Source organism: Trachemys scripta, chromosome 7 (genome assembly GCF_013100865.1).
Source record: "Trachemys scripta elegans isolate TJP31775 chromosome 7, CAS_Tse_1.0, whole genome shotgun sequence".
Taxonomy (NCBI): Eukaryota; Metazoa; Chordata; order Testudines; family Emydidae; genus Trachemys; species Trachemys scripta.
In genome coordinates, this window is record NC_048304.1 from 85,732,464 (window position 1) to 85,754,919 (window position 22,456).

At 42.3% G+C, this 22,456-nt stretch overlaps 1 protein-coding gene across 3 annotated transcripts in view; it reads right to left on the minus strand.

Annotated features, from left to right (window-relative positions):
- PALD1 (phosphatase domain containing paladin 1) overlaps positions 1-22,456 on the minus strand; it is a 187,857-nt gene that overhangs the window by 159,689 nt on the left and 5,712 nt on the right. The window contains exon 1 of one of the 3 annotated variants that reach the window (XM_034775851.1): positions 12,160-12,540. The exons of 1 other annotated variant lie outside the window; for it this stretch is intronic. Coding sequence is in view for 1 of the 2 variants with exons in the window: in XM_034775849.1 (XP_034631740.1) it covers positions 7,577-7,602 (26 nt within the window). In the remaining variant the exon portion in view is untranslated. Of the gene's footprint in view, positions 1-7,576; positions 7,637-12,159; positions 12,541-22,456 lie in introns of those variants that run through there. One more of the 3 variants, XM_034775849.1, reaches the window with a different exon arrangement.

The window sequence follows — 22,456 nt, forward strand, 5'->3', positions numbered from 1 at the left end:
CCAACAGACATACAATTACTATAGGCCCTCTCTCTCTCAGGCTACGTCAACACTACACACCTTACAGCAGCACAGCTGTACCACTGCAGCTGTGCCACTGTAAGGTCTCCTGTCTAGCTGCTCTATGCCAACAGGAGAGAGCTCTCCCATCGGCATAATTAAACCACCCCCAACGAGGAGCAGTAGCTATGTCGGCGGGAGACTGTCCACATCGGTGCTTCTGTCAGTGAAACTAATGTCAGTCTGAGGGGTGTTTTTTTCCACACCCCCAATCGACAAAAGTGCTAGTGTAAACAGTCTCAGATGGTAAGGGCTTGATTCTCCTGTCATATTTGTGTAACTCCACTAATTTTAGAGGAATTACTCTTGAATTAAACTGGTTTAAGGGAGGCCAGAATCAAACCTGAAGTTGTATCTCAGACACTGAAAATGGTTTGTTGATTCAGCCTTCCCTGCACAACTATTTATGGTAATAAAAGGTCTATCAAGTACATATGACCACAGTTGCTTTGTGGGTTTTTTTGTTTTGTTTTGTTTTTTTACTAAAGTAAATCAGAATTGAGATCAAAGTATATCAGAAAATCAGTACAGCGATATTACAGCAGGGTAGGTACCCAAAAAGCCATCTTGAGATTTATGAGTGAAATTCACTCTTCCTACATAGAACCTGGCCTCCTCCGTACCAGGGGTGAATCTCACCCTTGTGCTCCAGTAATCTGGATATGCTGCATATATATTCAGAGGCGCCTCCTCTGACTAAGATGCTTTTTCCAGGCTGCCCTTTTGTAAAGCATTTATCACCCATTTCAAATCTTCCTTTTTAAGCAAAGGTCTGGCACTATGCCAGAGATGGTAAAAAGATGTTTTAGGAACAAAACTTGAATAGCCCAGCAACAGAACTTGGGCGAGACCTACTTTTAGTTGCTGAACCTCTTCACACTCTAAGAAAAGAGATCAATAAAACATCACTAATGACGACTAATACGATCACAGAGTCCCTAATATTTTACCACTTTTTAATGAAAAAGGAGGTAATATAAAATGACATAAAACCTAATTTCATACTGGTCTTTTAAAACTCTTTTCTTCTTCCAGACCCTCCTCTTTCTACAACAAGGCTTAGAAGGACACTAACTTAATTATCTGCCATTAACACTGTTTGCTTATTTGCACAATGCAAAGACACTGCCCAGTTTCTAGCCATTCAGCTTCTAGTAAAGTGCTGCAGTACTTGAGTTGCGGAGTCTACAAGGGAATTTGCTTCTTTTAAAAACCCACTTTTTCCACTGGTATTATAAACCAAATGTACATAGAAACATTTCTGTCGTGCTTTAGATTTAGTTTTCATAACACTTCAATCTATGGACAACCTAAATTATAAATCAAAGATGGAAGTTATGAAAATGAGATAACACCTACTGGTTAGTAGAGATTGCAAGGGCATCTGACTGGCAATGTTGATGATCATGTTGACTTTCTGTCACATAAAGTCAATAGCGTCTACAAACAAGATGGAGGACAAGATACAACCTTGTCTAACACCAGTGATCATATTAAACCAGTCTGTTAGTTCCTAGTTTATCTTTACTGCACATTAAACATTCGGATACAAATTCCTAATAATTTGAATGATTTTGCTGGGGACTCCACAGGTGCATATGATCTGCCACAGGGATTATCTACCTGATCAAAAGCCTTTTGAAAAGCCACAATGTTCAGGGCTACTGGCAACTGCCATGCACTGCTTTGCTGTACAATATTATGCAAGATGAAAATCAGCTCTACACAAGATCAATTTGTTAAAAAAAAAAAAAAAAAAAAAAAAAAAACAGGTTATTTTCCAAGTCTGCTTTCTATGTGCACTCCAACCACATCACTATATCAGGATCCTATATGTTACCTCTCAAACCCTCTGCACTGGTGCCCTATTGAAGACATAGTCCAGTCTGTAATCACTGCCCTGATATCCCAGAGCTTAGAAAACTACCTGAAAAATCATCCTTCCCTCCACAACCATGGCCTCCCAGGAGCTCTGTTCCATTGGAACAACTCAATGGTCAACCAATAGAGGAATTGTCACAGGAGCTAGGCCTCCCCTCTGGAATCCATCTTTGAGATAACTGGCCACAGACCTTTCCACATTCAGAAATAATGACAAAACTCAACTCTGAGCCTTAGCTTCCCCCTCAGTAAGTGCTTCTCACAAACAAATAAAACAAAAACCACTAAACTAATTGAGTTATGTTCTCCTCCAGGATAGGAAGGAACAGAAATTGTTATTCCTATTTTAAAATGCTTGAGAGGTGCTCAGATACTGAGGTGAAGGCCAAGGGGCCATATAAATACCTAGATGGACACTACTGCAGGTGGCCAGGGAAAAGGAAGGAAGACAAGGTAAACACTGATGTAGAAGAAGGGGATAAAGCACAGGCAGGATATCTAGAGCAGAAAAGAAAACAAGCTAAGAAGTTACATTATGGGCCAAATTCATCCCTGATATAACTAGGCTGAAGAAAATGGAGTTTGCACAAAAGGATGAATTTGCTCAGCAAGTAATTTCTGTTTAGAATTTGTCTACATGGTGCCATAGTGCACACCAGCAGGGATTTAAGTTCTAATGTGCAGCAGGCCTGTGTAGACCCTGCTGGCATGCATGGCAAAAGGAGCAAGTTTTATATACTTACCATCTTTAATGCTAGCACAGCCTGGGTCTACCCATTAATCACTTTAGGGATCATTATAAATCAAACCACCATTATGACCCCAATAGATATTCCAAAATGGGCTCTGAGAAGCCAAGAGGAATAGCATTCATGCTAGTAGGGCTAATGTTAACTATTAAGGTGGGGGGGAAGGAATAAAATAAATAAATACATACATACAAAATCCTAAATTGTTTTCATTAGAGACAAAACAAACTGTCCTGGTCCTTGACAAGTGAAAACCAGCTTTCATAACAGTTTGCTTACCTCAAGCAAACTGTTATGTCTCTAGTTCTCGTCTGCAGGAAGTAAGTCACCCTCTTTCAAAGTCACTTCAGAACCACAGAGTGAAATATCCCCAATGAACTTTGCTGTCTATTGTCTTCCCCCATGTGAACTGTACCCAATTATCTGTATCCAGCTCCACTTGGCTGCTGCTCTTAATTGGTTGGATTTTTTCTTCTTGGTACACTGCAGTAGTAACAACAGTGGTACATGAACTGCAGTCTATTTGATTTTGGACAGATGTCCAGTTGTCGTTCTGGGTTCAAAAATATTTCTGCAGGGCTTTGTTGTATTAGGTCAGAAAAAAAGTAGCTGTACATCCTTGGGACCTCTCCCTTAGAGAAGGGTATATCCAATAGAAGCAAGCTATTAATGTGCAACAATTATTACTATTGGTATTATGGTAGCGCCCGGCTACCCCAATGAAAACCAGGGTCTTATTTTGCTAGGCGCTGTACAGACACATAGGAAGACTGGCCCTTGCCCGCAAGAACTTCTACATTAAATGAAGACAAGACACAACTGGTAGATGTAAAAACAATAGGAGAATGGAGATAAGGACAACAGTTACAAGATCACAGAGAGTTATAAATGGCTAGCTGTGTATACAACTTGATAGTTCCAAGGCATTTTTGAGAGAGAAAGAAATTAAATGAAGATATATAATCAACCACCACTTGCCTTCTTCTTTTCCTGTAGGCATCACGGGGGGATTAAGTTAAATCTTTGTGTCTGCAAATATCAAATTGATCCATTGAAACAGTTCAAAATTCTACCAACCAGACCACTATAGATATCAAACATGATTTGACCAGATATTATGCCAAAGTCTTCAGATAGTTATCTGACTTTGCTGGATTCTAGTCACCTGAAACCAATAAAAAAAAATTACTGGTGCAATAGACATTTGAAGATACCGTTTTTATTTATAATAATGATAGCATTCAGCAGCCCCAACCACAACTGGGGCTCCATTGTGTTAGGCAACAAACAGACCCATGCTCCCTGAACAGTGCAGCTTACGATGTACAAGCTTGGGCAAGAACAAGCAAGCCTGTACTATTTTTGTCCTTCTACTGTACTTTTTATGTATTAAATCCTTTGGATACAGAGCAACTTTCCCTGCACAACATATTTATTGTTGGATCTGCCTTTAAATAGGAAACTGGAAACAGATAGACTGAAAAGAAGTCTCATATTCACTGTACAGTCAGCTGAAAGGTATGGTAATCCCATGAGAAAAGCTGCAAGAATATGTAGTGTCTTTACAATTCATGAAATCCTCCAGCCATTGTCTTGTATTCTGAGGAGAAAGTTTTAAAAAGACTCAAAACTACTTTGCAGAATTCTAAAGCAGCAAGGGCTAGGTCAGACACACATACCTCACCTTAACTGTTTTTTAAGGAGATAGATGTCTGACATTTGGAATCCTGACCCTGCTTCTATTGAAGTGAATGAGTGTTTTAACAACAACTACACCTCTACCTCGATATAATGCTGTCCTCGGGAGCCAAAATCTTACCGCATTATAGGTGAAGCCGCGTTACATTGAACTTGCTTTGATCCACCAGAGTGCGCAGCCGTCCCCCCCCCCCCCCCCCCCCCAGCCCCGGAGCACTGCTTTACCGTGTTATATCCGAATTCATGTTATATCGGGTCGCATTATATCGGGGTAGCGGTGTACTTCAATGAGAGCAGGAACAAGCCCCTATATTTGAGTTAAGCTTTTAGTACTTTATAAATGAATCTAAAGACACACGCATCATGCTTATGCAATGCATTCTCTTTTGAGTGTTACCATCCCAAGACATCTAAGAAAGGATATAAAACCCACAATAGGACACTAGAAATAGTCTAGACTCCAAAGAGAAAATCTTCTGTCAAAAATGACACCCCTAGAACATCAAACTCCATCTGCATTTCTTTAAACCAAGTCATTTGTTCATTCTTTCTGCCAACATAACTTCAGAAAGTTTAAATCTATTTCCACTCCAAGTTCCATTGCCTCTTCAGAATTTGTGGCCCAATAATATTTCCAATCCATGGGATTCCATCAGGGTTTTGAGAGAGTGAATCATGTAAAAAGCTGCATGTCCACCAGTTTAGCTATGCTGCCAAGGACTCCCTTTTGTCAGAGGGAATCCAAGACAGCAGCTGCTGGGGAACATGTGCAGATTTTGCAAGCCACTGGTCAAAGCACCCACCACCCCCAATCATTACTTAGATGGCAGCACTATAATCATTACTTCAGTTGCCAGGCAGCTTACTGGCTAGATCATTGGTTACCCCTCCTTCTCCCTCAGGTCCTGGCCCAGGGTCCCGTGTCGCTCAACCCCTAAACAAGGGAGATGGAGTTTTCTCCCAGCCGTGGGGATGGGGGGGGGGGTTCAGGGCCTGTTTTCCTGGTCTGCAAGTCCTTTATTTTGGGCTGTGGCCACGCTTAGTTCAGTTCCCCACAGTTGGGGCTTATCTGTAGGTTTCCCTCGGCAGAGGAGGACTCACTTGCCTCCAGTGGCTGTGTTGGCAAGCAGGTTGCTGGTCTGTGCCTTCAGGCAGGCATACAGATAGCTCCTGCCTCTCCGCCAGTCACCCCTTGACTGAACCAGGCTCCCTTCTTTTCCCCACACTCCAGGCTTGGCATTGACTGCAGGTATAACGAGATGGGGCTAGCTGAGCCCGGAGGTTTTCTTCGACCCCTGCTGTGCCTGGCAGCAGTCTCTCTGCTCCTTCACAGGTGTCCTCAAAGTGAAACACATTTCCTCCAAGAAAATGCTATTTAACTTCTTAAAGCAATCATTAGTGAATGACAACAAATATCCCTATTCCACCAAAAGCAACACTACACTAGCTGGCAAGGGAAAGGAAAAGAGACTAGTTTCCTTTTGCAGATAAAGCAGACCATTTTACAGAAGATCATGCCACAGTATGGCCCTGGTTCTTCCTACATGGAGACCAATAGCACAGGCCAAAATAAGAAGCTAGATGACAGGAACAACCCTCCATTAAAATGAGTGGGGTTTTTGACCTAGAGAAGAGGAAACACCCAAGCAAACCCAAGTGCTAAGTGCCAGCTAAGGCAACATGAAAAGCTTGTGTACATAATATTCAGCTCAGAGAGCACACAGCGTATGAGAAGATGCATATTTGGAAACTGAAAGCTATGATTTTGTTCTATTCATAGCTAACCACCACCTCCCCTCCTGATTAGAAAGTTCTGAAAGCAACAAGGTGGATCAGTTTACAAGCCACGCATGGTCTTTCCACATTGCTGCAGCGCACACAAAAGACAGTTGTTTTTAAACTGGGTTCTTACAAGCCACACCTTTTGCAAAACAAAACAAGTTTCCTTTCCTCCCTTCCCCATCTTTGAATTCAATATGGGGACAATGAAAACCGACAGTCTCTCTCTCTCTCAGCACTTTCATAACAAGTTGTTTAGGTGTATTCAAAACAGTGAAACTAGTTTGCATGAATGTCTCTGAGACTGAGGCCATTTCCACACTTCAAGCCTGTAGCAGTGCCCTATCTATGCCATTGTAAGTTCGTAACATAGATGTAGACTACAGCAACAGAAGGGGTTTTTGAATCATTGTAGGAACTCCACCTCTCCGATCAATAGGTCAATGAAAGCATTCTTCTGTCAACCTAGCTGCACCCCACCAGGCATTAGGTTTGCATACTATAATGCTCCTGCATGGATTTTTCACACCCAAGTGCGGTAGCTATGTTGTCTTACATTTTAAATGCAGACCAGGCCTGAATAGTCCAAGACCCCCAGACAACAGTTTCCTGGCTTCCAAGGAGGAAGGTTCCCCACTCCCACGTCACTCCCACCCCAGGCTACAGCCAGGGGCATTAAAAGAACACCCTCAACCTGAAAAACCACAGTTTCATCCAAAACTTTGTACCTCTTATTTACCCATAAGATCTTTATAACTGAAAACAACGTTATTTTCCTGAAGTTACCCCCCCCCTCCAATTTGTTTACTTTCTGCATTAGATACACTTCACTGATTTGTTGGTGGCAGACTCATGCGCTACACTGGAAGGAGCTCCCTTGCACACTAAGCCACATGCTCTGCAAAAGAGTGTTCACCACCACCACCAGCAGCACTAGAGCTGAAACTGAAGCAGCAGCAAGCAGGCATGTGTACAGAGAGAAAGGAAAGAGGTGGGGGGGATGGGACAGAGGATGTACAATGGAGAGGGGTACCCAGAAGAACTTTATAAGCACAGTTTGGGGGCAGAAAAAAAACTTCGGAACATTTTAATTCTTTAAATAAAAACAATAAAACCACGCTCTATGGAAAATGTATTTATTTTTAAATAAATCAGTTCTCCCCTGCCCTCTTCTCCCTGTCCCCCAAGACTGAGTTCACGATATCCCTTTTAATACAGGATGCACCATTCTGCCCCTCAGAGGTGTTCACTTAATTCCATTTGATTTCAATGGGACTTACATGCATGTATGAAAAAAGCAGGATTTGACGCCAATGACAATCACTTTAAGATTTCTATAGGAGATTTGCCTTTGTGAGTAATTTGGGATTGGTTAAATGAGGCATTCCATGTAAGAAACATTTGGGTACCTCAGTGCCTCATGTTCCTCACACATCAGGGGATGCACAAGTCTAGTTGCAACCAAAGTACCAGTTATGCTCCTCTGAAATGCTGGTGTCCCACTGCATACAGGCTGCAACAGAAAACAGCTCCAGGATTCGACTTGTGGCAGCTTATGGTGGTTTCCAGCTATAACACAAAGCATGTACAAAAGTACTGCAAACTTCACTCCTAATTGCATGCCAAACCTTCTTTCTTCCCCCCCAGAAAGCCTTCTATGTGTCTGCTGTGTTATGCTTAATCTGTGATATGTTGTGCAATAAATTACCATATCCTTTCCACATACATGAATTTAAGACTCCCTGCCATACACATGTAACTACCTAGAGTTCTAGAAAAACTAATAATATTCTATTGCATTTCTGAGAAATAGTATGTGATTGCACAACTAATGTAATACATATGTATTAAGGGGCAGAGTTAAGGTTGTGCATGCAGTCTTGATTGGCATTTCCTGACTTGGGTGCAATTAACATTCTCTTCACACCACAGGTATGGAACTGACGATGTATCACAGTATCCAAACACTACATTTGGGTTATTTTATAACTTTCTTTCACTAAGTTTAATGCCCCCAATTTTCTTGCCTTCCTCCCCATCCATTTTGATAGGAGGAAGTGGGGATTGGGTCCTCTCTTTCTTCTTCCTCTATCTTTCTTCATTATTTAAGTAAGGGGAGATTCAAGCAGCTTCTCATTTCTGTGACGGGATGGGTGTACACAGAGCATTCCTGCACTGTTTCATGTGAGTCAGGCAGGAATGCTGGTTAAAGGGACACCATTGACTTAAATAGAACACTTCTGTCTGGAAATTTCTTAGCTACTGTTGTAACAAGTGCAAGTACAAGGGCAAGCGGAGAAAATATTTTTCTCCGTTTCTCAGTGTTATTGTGTGCATTTGACAGTACTTTGCGTACAGCCATTTTCACCATTTCCCCTGTAAGGTGAGTTTCCTCTTTTCTTTGTGTGAGGTTTTCACACAGCAACAGGGGAGAGAAAAACTACTTTTAAAAACAGAAAACATGTGATTCCAAAGCCACAAAAGTTGGCAGGGGTCTGGGGGGGGGGGGCAGACGTAGGACCTGAAATTACCTATATCTCAGTTTTTAAAAACTGACAAGATTTCATATGGACTGTGTCCCTTTAAAGCACCAAACTGGTCTCAGGAGATCTGGGTGTGACTCCCGGCTCTGTAACAGGCATCCTGCACAACCCTGGGCAAGTCATGGGGATAATGACTGACACACACACACCCATAAAGCTCTTCTATGGAGGAAAAACACTATCTAAGAGCTAGGTATTATTTAGGATCTGGTTTTTCAGAGGTTCTGAGTACCAACAGTCCCCACTGGCTTTGATGGGGTTAAAAACCAAGCTATTTTTCTCGGTCTTCATTTACTCCTTTGCAAAATGAGCAATAATATTACCTCTATCTCATAGGGATATTGTGAAGCTTAATTTACTAGCGCTGGAAAAAATGCTCTAATATTAATGGATGGGAGGCATTGGAGAAGTGCAAACTATTACCAACAGCAGACCTACAGATAAAGAGAGCTGCATGCCAGGCTCTAGAGAGTCAAACAATGGTCACAGGTTGATTCCCATTAGTGTTAAGAACCTCTCTGGCAGGAATCAAAGCCAGCATGATGAAATTAAACTGGAGACAAATAAATTTCAATGGCTGACTTTGTTTCTTCATCTTACAGTCACAGACATCTGTGGCAACTAACATCACAAAAAGAACAGGAGTACTTGTGGCACCTTAGAGACTAACAAATTTATTAGAGCATAAGCTTTCGTGGGCTACTGCCCACTTCTTCGGATGCATATATGCTTATGCTCTAATAAATTTGTTAGTCTCTAAGGTGCCACAAGTACTCCTGTTCTTTTTGCGGATACAGACTAACACTGCTGCTACTCTGAAACCTAACATCACAAAGTGGTCCATTCTTAACTCAACATGCAGGATGCTTCAGCACCACAACCACTTGTACCACTAACCCCCTAAGGGCCTGGTTCTACTCTCAGAGATGTGGATGTGTTGCCTATGTGATCACATACATTGTTTAAAAAAAAAGAGAAAAAAAATCAACTATTGTGCACATGTTGATTTTACAAGATGTGCAGCAATGAAGGTCTATACATCACAGAGTCAAACTGGTTTCTGCATGTTCTCACTGAAATCAAGCAGATATAAGGCAGTGTCACTCTAAAGAAAGAGAAAGTCAAATGTATACACATACAGTATATTATTTTGATTTGATGCCCTTTTTTTTGGTAACAGCAGCACTCATTTTTAGCTTACATGAGAGACTAGTCCCCTTCTCTCTCCAACACATGGACATTTTTTTTCCAGACAGATGGAGCTGAACATCATCCTCGAAAGCTAAAAATATTTTCTGGTAATTCTTGCTGTGTTGGATGAGGACAAAAAAAACTGGTAGACTTGGGAGCACTGGAATGCAAGAGTATGTGCGTGTGTTATTGCAAGAAGTGTGTTAGAGCAGGGCATATTTACAGTGGGCTTCTACAAAGCGTAGTTATGACCAGGGACGGTGTTGTTAAATACCATGTAGATTTACAACAGTGTCTACTGTACAGGGAAGAGTTTCTTTTTGGGGACTGGCTGGGTTGTGTTTAATTTAGTATGTAAGAAATCAGCCTGAACAGACAATTGCATCACCAAGGCAAAAGCTCCTAAAGTGCTGTCATGTTGTTTGTGACTTAAAAGCAACTTTATAAAGTATAAATTTTTACAGAACTGAAGCCTTGACACCAGCACATGTATACAGGGGTGTGCAGTGCTGTTTGTATGGGTGGGTGTGTCTCAGGCTGCATGTCTGCAAACGTGGGTGAATGTCTGTATGCCAACTGTAGAGGTTAAGAAAAACCACATTTCCTATCCTGTAATGCAACTGTTATCACGCGACTGCTTTAAAGTATCAACACAGAGTAGCATGTTAGGGGCCTGATTTTTCAGAAGTGCTGATCATCTACAGCACCCACTGACTTTCAACTGCAGTTGTGGGTGCTTAACACTTCTGAAACATCAAGCCCACGACAAATCCTTTGATTTCGGTATCTTAAATTCATGCTATAAACCAAAAATAAAAGGCATCTATTTTCTAGCCACTCTCCACATATGTCAGCTCTGTTAACATTAATGGAAGTAACAGGTGCCTTAGGCACAAAGAACTTGTACCAGGCTGAAGGACTTGAATTATGAGAATGCCAGGCCTCACCAACTGTACGGTACCAGGAATGAAACTAGGTATCTTGTGTTGTATATCTACCCCCAAGGGACACTACAGCCCACAGAAAGACCAGTGTATATAGTTAAAAACACAAGCTAACACAACATCCGTTTTAGATTGAAATGTTTACAAACTTTAAAAAGTAATCAAAGGTAAATGGAACACAGAATAATTAACATTTACACAGCACTTTTCATCAACACATACAACTAGCTACGTAAGTGTACACACACACACACACACACACACACCTTTCTGAATTTCTATACTTTTGTTTTCTGCATCTCAGACAAACCTGTGAAGATTCTCTCCCCCAATCCCTACTGTCTATCATTCACATTTTAATCTCCCTGCCATTCCCAAGGACACATATCATAGCCACCACCATCCTTCTAAGGAGGAAAGGATACAGTTCCCTTCAGAGCCCATCAAAGCTGCTCCGTAAAACATTCAGCAAGTCACTTTTGGGCAACACAGAGAATTCCCTTTCCATTCCTCACTCCAAGGAGTAAAGTCTGCTGTCCCCACAGCAGTATTTTGTTTTTTACATAGGCAGAAGCACATTATAAACCTGATGGTCCCCAGTGCAGGAAAAGAAAGACATTAGAGCCTTATATTGTATTATTAGGCCATCCTCTCAAAGAAGCACTAGTTACCTGGGTGCTTTCCTGCCCCTGCAAAAGAGAGGAGCAGAAATCTAAATATTTCTACAAACAGTAGGACAATAACTACGATCTCAGAAGGACAAGACAGGAAAACTCTCAGTCTCATACGTTAAGATAGAAGATATGAAAGCCCTGTGCTTGGCATAGCTCACCCATGTTGAGAAAGCAAGGAAGAAAATCATTCCAACATCAGAGACTATAGAAATAATACCACGGACAATGGAGAAGTAAGGGGAGAGAGAATTCTGTTGACAAAGACCAAACACAATAAGAAAGCCGAGTCCATCTGAAGTTGGCAAACAAGACCTAGTTAAGTCCCAACTAATCTCTATTGAAAGTAGCACAACAGCATCACAGGAAACCTTACACACACACAATTCTCAATGTGAGGTGGTAGCAGGGCCGCCCAGAGGGGTGGGGTGGGGGCAAGTGGGGCAATTTGCCCCAGGCCCCCAGCCCCGGAGGGGCCCCCACGAGAATATAGTATTCTATAGTATTGCAACTTTTTTTATGGAAGGGGGCCCCAAAATTGCTTTGCCCCAGGCCCCCTGAATCCTCTGGACGGCCCTGGGTCGTAGGGGGTTCAAACTCATCCAAAAGGAGAAAAAGAACCTGCATGGAGCTGCTACAGTACCTGGATTCCAGCAGCTCTGGAGGTCATTCAGTTTCCTCTTCGCTGTGCTGGAGGGACGCAAAAAAAACAAAAAATCCCGTAAAGCTCAGAGCTTCAGAAAGCAGTTTCCCCGCACAGATTTGAACAGATCCTCTCGCTCTCCTTGTAACTTCTCAGAACAATCCATTGAGGGCTGCTATGGCGACGAAGCAGTTAAACCCATCGTTCTGGGCTGATAGAGGAGCCAGCAGGAGAAGCAAAATCTGTAATAGTTTGTTGTCAGTGATCAAACCCTACTCATTGCCAGCAAAAAAAAGCACCAGCCAAGCAACAGGCGCTAGCTCATTCGCCCGCTCTCTCACTCTGTGAGCAGAACAGCCTTGACTGTCTGTGTGCTGGAGGATGTGGGGGCGGACTTTAAAGAGGGCCAACTCCGTGGGCCTCTCTGCCAATCAAAGGCTTGGGACTCCTGGCAACAGCAGCACACAACCTAAGTGAGTGCAGTACATGGGGACTGCTGCAGCAGGACTAGCTCAATGCAGGCCATGATGAAAGAAAGGCTCAAAAGCAGGAGGTCTTCTTCCCACCCCGACCCCTACCCCCACCTACTGGGCAAGACAGCACTGCGCCTTACTGACAAGAACAGCTGTCAAGCGATTTTAGTCTCAGTTAACATTGAAGTGTAGAGTCGTTAATGTTTGATATTTAAGCTGCTCGATGTTACCTTCTTTTTATGCTGCCCATTTCAAGGGGCTCTCAGCTGCCCTTGGATTAGAAGGGGGGAGAGAACAAGGGTAATAGGGGTGGGGAGCAATAGCTATTTGTCTCTTCATCTGGATCTCCCAAGTGCTTGGAATCTATGAACTGCCCAGATCAGCAGTCCCAGGGTGGACAGAGCAGCCTAAAGCCAGACTCTAAATGGTAAAAAAGAGGGAAAGGGTCACAAATTTTTTCACTCCTGCAATGTCAAAGGCACTACCTGGCAGCTGCACACTTGAGTTACAAACTGCAATTTCTTACCCATTTAAGCATAAAAAATGAGAGGACAGTGATCAGAGCATGTGACATACACAATCCAGGCACTGGTCTCAATCCAACAGTGTGAAAATGCTGTTTTGAGTGGGAAGCTACCCCACTGATTGTATTAGAAAAACAAAATTATTCCTTCCCCAAATGCACACGTGCCCAGCTTGAATTCCGTAGAATGTCTGAAGTGAGCTTATTCATGAGGTTAACAGTTAGAAGCTTTCAAATTGGCCACTTTTTATTACCTTTTAGAGCATTTATTTAGGTCCTGCTGGATCAATTTGCTGAAGCTAGAAGTGTCATGCTTACCACACATGGATAAAATTTACACCACACAGTGACTTCACTTCAGCCTCACTTGACCCACCCTCCACACTTGCTTTCCTTCCCTCCACACCTCTCCTCCTTTAACATCTCACCTCCCTTCCTACCCATTTATCTAATCTTCCTCTAACAAATTGACACCTAAAAAATAGATACACAAGTTTTTAAAAAGGCAAACAATCATGGAACTATCATGCTCTTTGGAAACCACCACACTGTTCACTCTACTTGTATGTTATATTCCTTTCCCCCACCCCTTGTCTATCTTGTCTATTTATACTGCTAGCTCCTCAGGACAGGGACTGACTCTCATTCTATCTTTTTATAGCATCAAGCCCAGTAGGGCCCTGATCTTGGTTGATCTCTAAACTCCTCCCATATAGGATCTGTGAATTTCTTTTTTTAAAGTATTTACATTTTTCACCCTAACTCCTTCCATTTATACCAGGGCATTTGACCACAAAGTCAATTTACTGCAACCAGGAAAGACATTTTATTACAATGAATTCAATGCAAAATGAATCTAACTGAGATTTACAGGGTCCAGGATAAATCAGGACCCTCTTCCTCTGCATCATTCACTGCAACCACATCCCTTCCTGCTGGATGTCTCACCTACCCCTTGTTTCTACTCTTCCTTGTAGTTTTTAGAGTCCCCAGCCAGCCAGACACCCACACACATTCATTTCAATTCAATAATACTTCACTGACATGACAAACTATATGAATAATGCCAAAGCATGAGCCATACAGAGTGCTCCACTCTCTCTATCTGTCCAGGATAGGGCAATACGCCTAAAGAGAAGCAGTCCCCCTACAGTCTCTCACTTTTTTCATTAAGTTTGCACCTTGTAACTGTACTCAATGAGACTACATTAACAAACAATAATTTTGGATCAAATTTAGAGATCCACTTCCCACTAGTACTGTCCACTTCATGCCAAGATGGAACCTGTGGTCAAACTCCATTTCTGAATGGTGCTGTCTATGTTACTTAGGGTACATCTACGCTACAGGGGGGAGTCGATTTAAGATACGCAAATTCAGCTACGTGAATAGCGTAGCTGAATTCGACGTATCGCAGCCGACTTACCCCGCTGTGAGGACGGCGGCAAAATCGACTTCTGCGGCTTTCTGTCGACGGCGCTTACTCCTACCTCCGCTGGTGGAGTAGGAGCGTCGATTCGGGGATTGATTGTCGCATCCCGACAGGATGCGATAAATCGATCCCCGAGAGGTCGATTTCTACCCGCCGATTCAGGCGGGTAGTGTAGACCTAGCCTGAGGCTGCAAATAGAGACGATTGCTCACTAATCTGTTCACCATTACATGGGTCTCTGTTTTCCTTTCAACACCCTGGAAGTCTACCACACACACTCTTTATATCTCCAGCGTCTCAGATCAGCTACCCGAATGGTTGGTGACTGCAGGAAATCTAGGTTCCAATACAATGTTAAGTCTTCCGCTCCCTGGTTTGGTGGGTGCACAATACATTGCTTCTACAGAGTCAATACTGACAGCTGCTATGTGAACAGCTTCTGCTAGCTGATCAAAAGATGGCACAGCGTGGGAAGGAGAATGCTCACCTGCTACAATGGTGGTTGCCTAAAGGCAAAAACAGAGCCAGCACTAGGCATAAGCAGAGTAAAGGCTATATTGCTTAGGGCCCCCAAGCAGCAAAAGTGGGCCCCATTCGCTTTTTTAATATGTGTTGTTTGTGGATGGGCCCCCAATGGGCTAGCACCACCTATGGGCAAAAATATTATTAGAGAAGCAGAGTGATGGTTCTCTCAAAATGAAAAAAGGTGGAGAGAACCTCAGGACTCTGTCTGGACTAGATTTAATTGTACTGAAAGAATATTTCAATGGCTGAAGGCAATCACCACACACACACACATTCCCTACAATTCCTGAGGTCCTGTGTGCCTATACAGGGAGCACACTGCATGGTGCCAGGGAACCTTCACACAGAGGAGCCAGGTAGCCATCTCTTCTCTCCCCACCATGCCCAATTGCAATACTCTAGCTTCCCTGTTCTCCTTCCTCTATGCTTCCCATTTAATGGAAAGGCAAATAGCAAGGCTGTCCCTATCTTGCATGATAGAGGGAAGTCATATTCCTATGGAACCAGGTTTTTCCCCTGTACCCTACAAAGTCCTAGCACCATGCCACTTGTATCTTGCTGCAGCTTACTATCACCAATTATAGCTGATTCACACAAAAGAAAAACAATCTTTAAGTTTTGTTTGTTCTCATTTAGGGTTTTCTTCTTGCTTTTACTCCTGCCTGTGTGACCGGGGTCCCAGTGGGGGCCAGCTGAGGTCACTCAATTAGGATGAACTACAAAGAATGGGGCAGATAATCCCCAAAGCTGGTGGATATCTTCAATACTTAGATTTAGAAGCCAGCATAAAACAGCTTCTTTATTACCTCACTGGTTGTCCAGAAGCCAACAACACAGTTCCCTTGAAGTAACCCAGCCTCAGGCCTTCATCCAGATACCCAAGTCAAATATAATGAAGATTTCTGAAAATCTGATTTTATCATATAAAAGAAAAGGTTCTACCAATCCCAAAGGATCGGACATATTACTTCCCAGGTTAATGGATATTCCAGATCTTACCCAAATACACTCATGCAGCCAATTCTTATTAACTAAACTAAAATTTATTCAAAAACAAAAGACAGTATGGTTAAAAGATTAATATACATACAGATATGAGTTCAATTCTTGAGGTTCAGATTCATAGCAGAGATGGTGAGCTTTGTAGTTGCAAAGAGTTCTTTTAGAATGTAGTTCATAGGTTAAAGTCCATGTCCAATATCATATCTAGGGTGTACCAGCTTAACTGGGATCTCATCTTGCAACTCAAACTTCCCCTGACGAAGCTTAAGCAGATCTGAGATTAAAAGGATCAGAACCCAAGGATCTTTTATACAATTTCAGGTCTTCTTTGACAAGTTGGAGTCCCTCAGGGGAACAATAGGCCCTTATTTCCTAAGCATCCATCATTATAATTATTCACACAGATTAATTAAGGCAATTTATCCATCAGGCAGTCTATCACCAGTAGTTAGCTATATGAATTAACATAAGACAATCACCTATTCCTTCACCATTCACCGATGATTTGCTATACATTTCAAAGAGAGATGAATACAGAGATATCCCATGTTTACACTATATTTAAATGCTAGGATGTTCTTTTGATCTTTGAATAATCAGAATACAGAACAGACAGTGACTGTTGATTACATTGTTGACCACTACCCATACATATGTAAAAACATAAAAACATAAACGTTATCTTCCCACTTCTTTAAGCTTTGAATTTGAGTCATTTATTTTGCACAATGTTTAACCCTTGCTGGCTATACGTCACACACTGATTTACATTCCTTGTCCAACATTTTATTTTGACTGCAAGTTCTTTGTGGAAAAGATGATCTAGTCTTCTTATCTGTAAAATGTCTAGCACTGGTGCTATATAAATAATAACCATCATCACTTAAATGGAAAAATATTATTTCAGTGATGGCAAACACTGGTGAGCCACAGACAGGAAGGGTCAGTGATGCAAAAGACGGCAAATAGGAATGAGCACTAACCAACAAGAACCTCAGCATGGCCAGGCAGAGTTTCTTCTAATAAATAACAGCAAGTGAAGTATTCAGCACACTCCACATCTCCGTCTATTCTTATGATCCTGGCCTACGAAAGACAATATGATCTCATAGTTAAATCAAAAGACTTGGGACTGCCTGGTTTTTGTTCCTGACTCTGCCATTTATAGGTAGTATCATTTTGAACAAGTCACTTAACCCCTGTTAGATAGGTATACTGCTATTTATCCACTGCATGCAACTGGTACGAATGGATAAAAACTGATTTTTTTAAAATCAGTTTTGTATTTAAAATGGTTATTTTTTAATTTTAATTTTTAATTGCTTAAATAAATATGTATAAATAACTTACCCTTTTGGTTAGCATAAGGAAGCACCAAATTTAGTGTGAAGGCTTTTTTGGTTGCAAATCAACATGTTTTAACGGTTACCAACTAATGAGAATTAAGCTCTCTTTTAGGTTCATAACTAAAAAGTACAAGCACAACTGAAGTCAATAATTTAAATCAAGGTTTCCTGCTAGCTGATTTAAATTCTAATTAAAATCAGTGATTTACATCATTTTGATTTAAATCAATCCACCCTGGCCTGTTGTGAGGCTCTTGTAGAGCACTTTGAGTTCTCCAGAGAAGATTTAAAAAATAAACGATACAGAAAATTTGAAATACTACTTTGGAAACAATCCAAGTAAGATCAGAGCTGCCAGAGGAGACAATGCCTTTGCATCCAGGATGGGCCATCCTGATTATCACTACAAAAGTTTTTTTTCTCCTGCTGATAATAGCCCACCTTAATTGATTAGTCTAGTTAGAGTTGGTATGGCAACACCCATTTTTTCATGTTCTCTGTGTATATATATATCTTCCTACTGCATGCATCCAGTGAAGTGGGTTTTAGCCCATGAAAGCTTATGCCCAAATAAATGTTAGTCTCCAAGGTGCCACAAATACTCCTCATTTCTTTTGCTGATACAGACTAACATGGCTACCACTCTGAAACCTGTTTCCATCTCAGTCCCTCATCAGAAATCTCAAGCGAGGCAGCCAATTTTTCCCTGAGTACAGATTGATGAAAAGAGAAAATTCAACCAGGAAAAAAAAAAAAATATCAGTCAGAGTCCTAACTCCTTTTCCCCCTCAACTCCAAGGAAGTGAAGGGGCAGAAGAGGGTCATCTCAGCTCATATCAGACTAGGGTGACCAGTTGTCCCGATTTTATAGAGACAGTCCTGATTTTGAGGGGTTTTGTCTTATATAGGTGCCTATTACCCCCCACCCAGTCCCAATTTTTCACACTTGCTGTCTGGTCACCCTATATCAGACACACAAGGACTCCCATCTATTATCCTGCTTAGTTTTACTTAACCACACAGATTTAAATCCTCAGTCACAAAGACAAGAACTAGACACAGCTCCCTCTGAAGCCAATCACTGCTGCTCCTAAATCATCCAGAGTGGCTGCTGCCCACTGACATTTCCTGGGCAGCATTCTTCTTAACCTGTGTCACAGAGAGCTAAAACCAATCCCAAGATCTTCTAGACTGATCTAAACATGGTTAAATGCTGAGGTCCATTCTATCAGCATATGGTGCTAATTTAAAGTTCTCTCTCTCTCCCCTCCCTGCCCCAACCATGTCAGAGATTTTTAATTTTAGGAAATGTTATGGGTAATTTCAGAGCCTCCAAATTAAGAATATACTGAATATTCTCTGTGGATATTATGCTTCCTTTGAAGACACTGTCAGTTCACACTACAGCTGCCCAGCAGAAGCCAAATAAATATTTATAGACTACCACAGGCTAACGGAAAAGAAAAATAGTATTAACACATTAGATGTCAGTGGGAGTGAGGGAAAGGAATGTAAACGGAGCCCAGATGCAATCCGAAAATGGTAAGGCTGGAAGACGGGGCTTGAAAGTTTGTTAATATGATGCATGTGCCAAGGCTACTAGATAAAAACCAGACTCCTTACCTTGCAAGCTGCTCTAGGAATTGGTTTACTTTAAGCAGGGATGAAAACTCCTTGCTGGGCCATAAGAGCACATTGACCACAGCAACAGTTTCATTGTCATAGCAAAGCCAATAACAACAACTCCAGTCAAGCCAATTAGACCATGTGGCCTTGGTTTAGAAGCAAAGGGATGGGAGCTAACAGGACGCACGGTTCAAATCTGGATTCTCTGCCAGGCCTCTGACCCTCTATATGACTGGAGGCAAATAATCTATAGCAGTGTTTTTCAAAGTTCGGGTTGGCATGTCAGGCACTAGGTCGCCTTGCTCGGCACCCAGGGACCCTAGCATCTCTGGTCAGCACCGCTGACCGGGCCATTAAAAGTCCCGTCGTCGGTGATGCCCAGCTAAGGCAGGCTAGTGCCTACTTGTTCCGACACTGCGCTGCGCCCCAGAAGCAGCCCGCAGTGGGTCCGCCTTCTAGGCGGGAGGGGGGGCCCCACAGGGCTCCGTGCGCTGCCCCTGCCCCAAGCACCCACTCCACACTCCCATTGGCCGGTTCCCAGCCAATGGGAGCTGGGGGAGGGGGATGCCTACAGGTGAGAGCCGCACAGAACTGCTTGCTTGCCTCCACCTAGCAGGCGGACCCGCTGCTGCCCGCTTCCGGGGCACAGCATGGTTTGCAGTGCCAGAACAGGTGGGAAGCCTGCCTCTGCACCCTGGCTGTGCCGCTGACTGGGAACCGCCGGAGGTAAGTCCACACCCAACCCCACGCCCCAATCCCCTGCCTTAGCCCTGAGCCCCCGACAAACCCAGAACCCCTTCCTGCACCCAAACCCCTCATCCCTGGCCCCACCCCAGAGCCTGCACCCCCAGCCCAGAGCCCTGACCCCCTCCTGCTTCACAACTGCCTGCCCCAGCCCTGAGCCCCCCAGGGGCTCCCCCAAACCTGGAGCCCCTCCTGCACCCCAAACCCCTCATCCCCAGCCCCACCCCAGAGCCTGCACCCCCAGCCCAGAGCCCTGAGTCCCTCCCACACCCCTGCCCCAGCCCAGAGCCTGCTCCCACACCCTGAACCCCTCATTCCCAGCCCCAACCCGCACCCCAATCCTCTGCCCCAGCCCTGAGCCCCTTCCACACCCCAAACCCCTCATCCCCAGCTCTGTTGGGTCACAGGCATTAACAATTTTCTTCAACTGGATCCTCAGAAATGTTTTTTGAAAACCACTGATCTATAGTGCCCCAGTTAGAGCATGGACTAGAAAGCAAGACCCTCCCCTGCAAAACCAGGTGCTGCTTCTGAACTAAGCTTCCATTGGGAAATAAACAACAAGAAAAAATAGAAAAGAGATAAAAATCTTCAGCTTTCATTAAGTTCTCCACAGGGAATCACACTCGCTGATAAGCCAAAACATTTACAATCCTCCTTTGACAAGTAAGTGATGGACAAGAATTAGACATATGGGCCAAATTCAGTGGTGATGTAAACAAAGGTGTACATTACATGTAAGGGCAACAGGGAAACCTACCAACAGGAAGGTGTAAGAATGTACCAGAGGTGGGAAAAAATATCACATTTTAATCTGCTGGTGGGAACCACAGCAGCATAACAACAAGAGCAGAATGTTAGGAATGCAACAGAATTTTTGAAGAAGTTTCAAAGGAAGAAAGACATAGTATATAAAGAATATATACATTAAATAGCTGCTGCATTGTATCCCAGATCTAACTGCTTTTCAGGGAGAAGGGGAAGGAAATTTCTACAGTTTGTAAAGCTCTTTGTGATTATGTTTCTCTCTCACACACCTGTATTTATATTTCTATTGTCTTATCAAGGATCACATAACATTAACGATAACATAAAAAATATAAATGTAAAAAAATGAGCAAAGCCAAAATAAATCTAGTGTGCCCCTCTCTCATTTGTTACTTATGTTGTGGTAGCACCTAGAAGCCCCTGTCATAGACCAAGGACCCTATTGTGCTAGATGCTGTAAAAAGAGAACAAGTCTCCCTCCTCCCTACCCCCCCCCAAAGGGTTTACAATCCAAGAAGAAACACTGGACATTTTAGCCTTTCAGATTCCAAATCATTTTTCATAATTTCTTTTTTAAGAATCATGAGAAAGTGTTGAGTTGTCACTGGCTCCCCTCCCTCCAATTTACACCCAGTTTTCAATTGTCTGAGCTAACCAAAATAGATCATTGGTTTATTACACTATAGAAAACATCAATCCCTGGAGAAACTTTAGCAGTAGAAATGGTTGAGAAAGAAACGGGGGAAATTGCAATATTTCCCTTTTTCCTTCAAATTTAGAAAAAAAATGACAAATTCGATAGCTGGCTAAAAAATGGGCAGGGAGTAGAGAAAGAAGGGAATTTGCAAGAATGTCACCAACATTTTTCCTGTTTGTTCTTTCCCAAAATTTTTGCTAACATTTCAGAATTTTTTCAACCAGCTCCTTTTAGTGGAGGAGGGAAAGTGTTTTTGTTTTCCCTTTTTTCCTCTGTTTTTTTTAAATTGGGTCTGTTGCCAGACTGTTTCTAAGCAACAGAGCTTTCCTCTCATAGATTTTGTGCCATGATACTATTTATGAAGCTCAAGTGCTGAGAAAAGAGAAGAGCTTAGCATAAACTTTATATATGAAAAGAAATCTTCATATTCAAATACTTGAAAATGGAAGAGAGGGGATATGTGAAGTTAAAGTTCTATAAAAAGGTTTTGTCAGCAAACCAAATGTGTTTTATCTGCTATTTAGCAACATCTATTTTGAATTTGATATTTCCCCCATCCTCTAACCCCAGAGGTTTTGTTATTATTATTCAATCCTCTAGGCAATGATTTTAAAACCAATCCATAAAAATTCATTATTGACAAGGACTGGGAGGGGAGCCCTATCTATAATAAAAGCAGCTGCAAATTATAAAGGGTGCAATCGAATCCAAAACTATTAAGAAGGGAGAGCCTTAAACATTAAACATGCCTGGACTCAACCCATTTAATCATGCTGATGTGCACACCACACTATTTTCTACATAATATCACTTCTAGTCTTTTTTTTTTTTTATTGGAATGCGTGTTACTACTTTTTTTTATTATTATTATTTGAATAACAGTAGCACCGAAATGCCAGCTTTGCTGATGCTCTTACTGCTGAAAACCTAATTGCAGAGTGTAGTGGAGCATGCACATTCGCACTACGCCGGTGCACAGAGCACTGCATGGTCCTCAACAGAACAATGTGCCACCAAATGCACAGTCCTGCTCTGTCCTCATTATCTATGGGTTACCCATAACAAGAACTAGTAGGAACAATATTTTCAGATGGAAATGTGATTTTCATATTGATAATGTTCCTTTAAGGGATTTGAATGCTATACAAGATAACATATAGA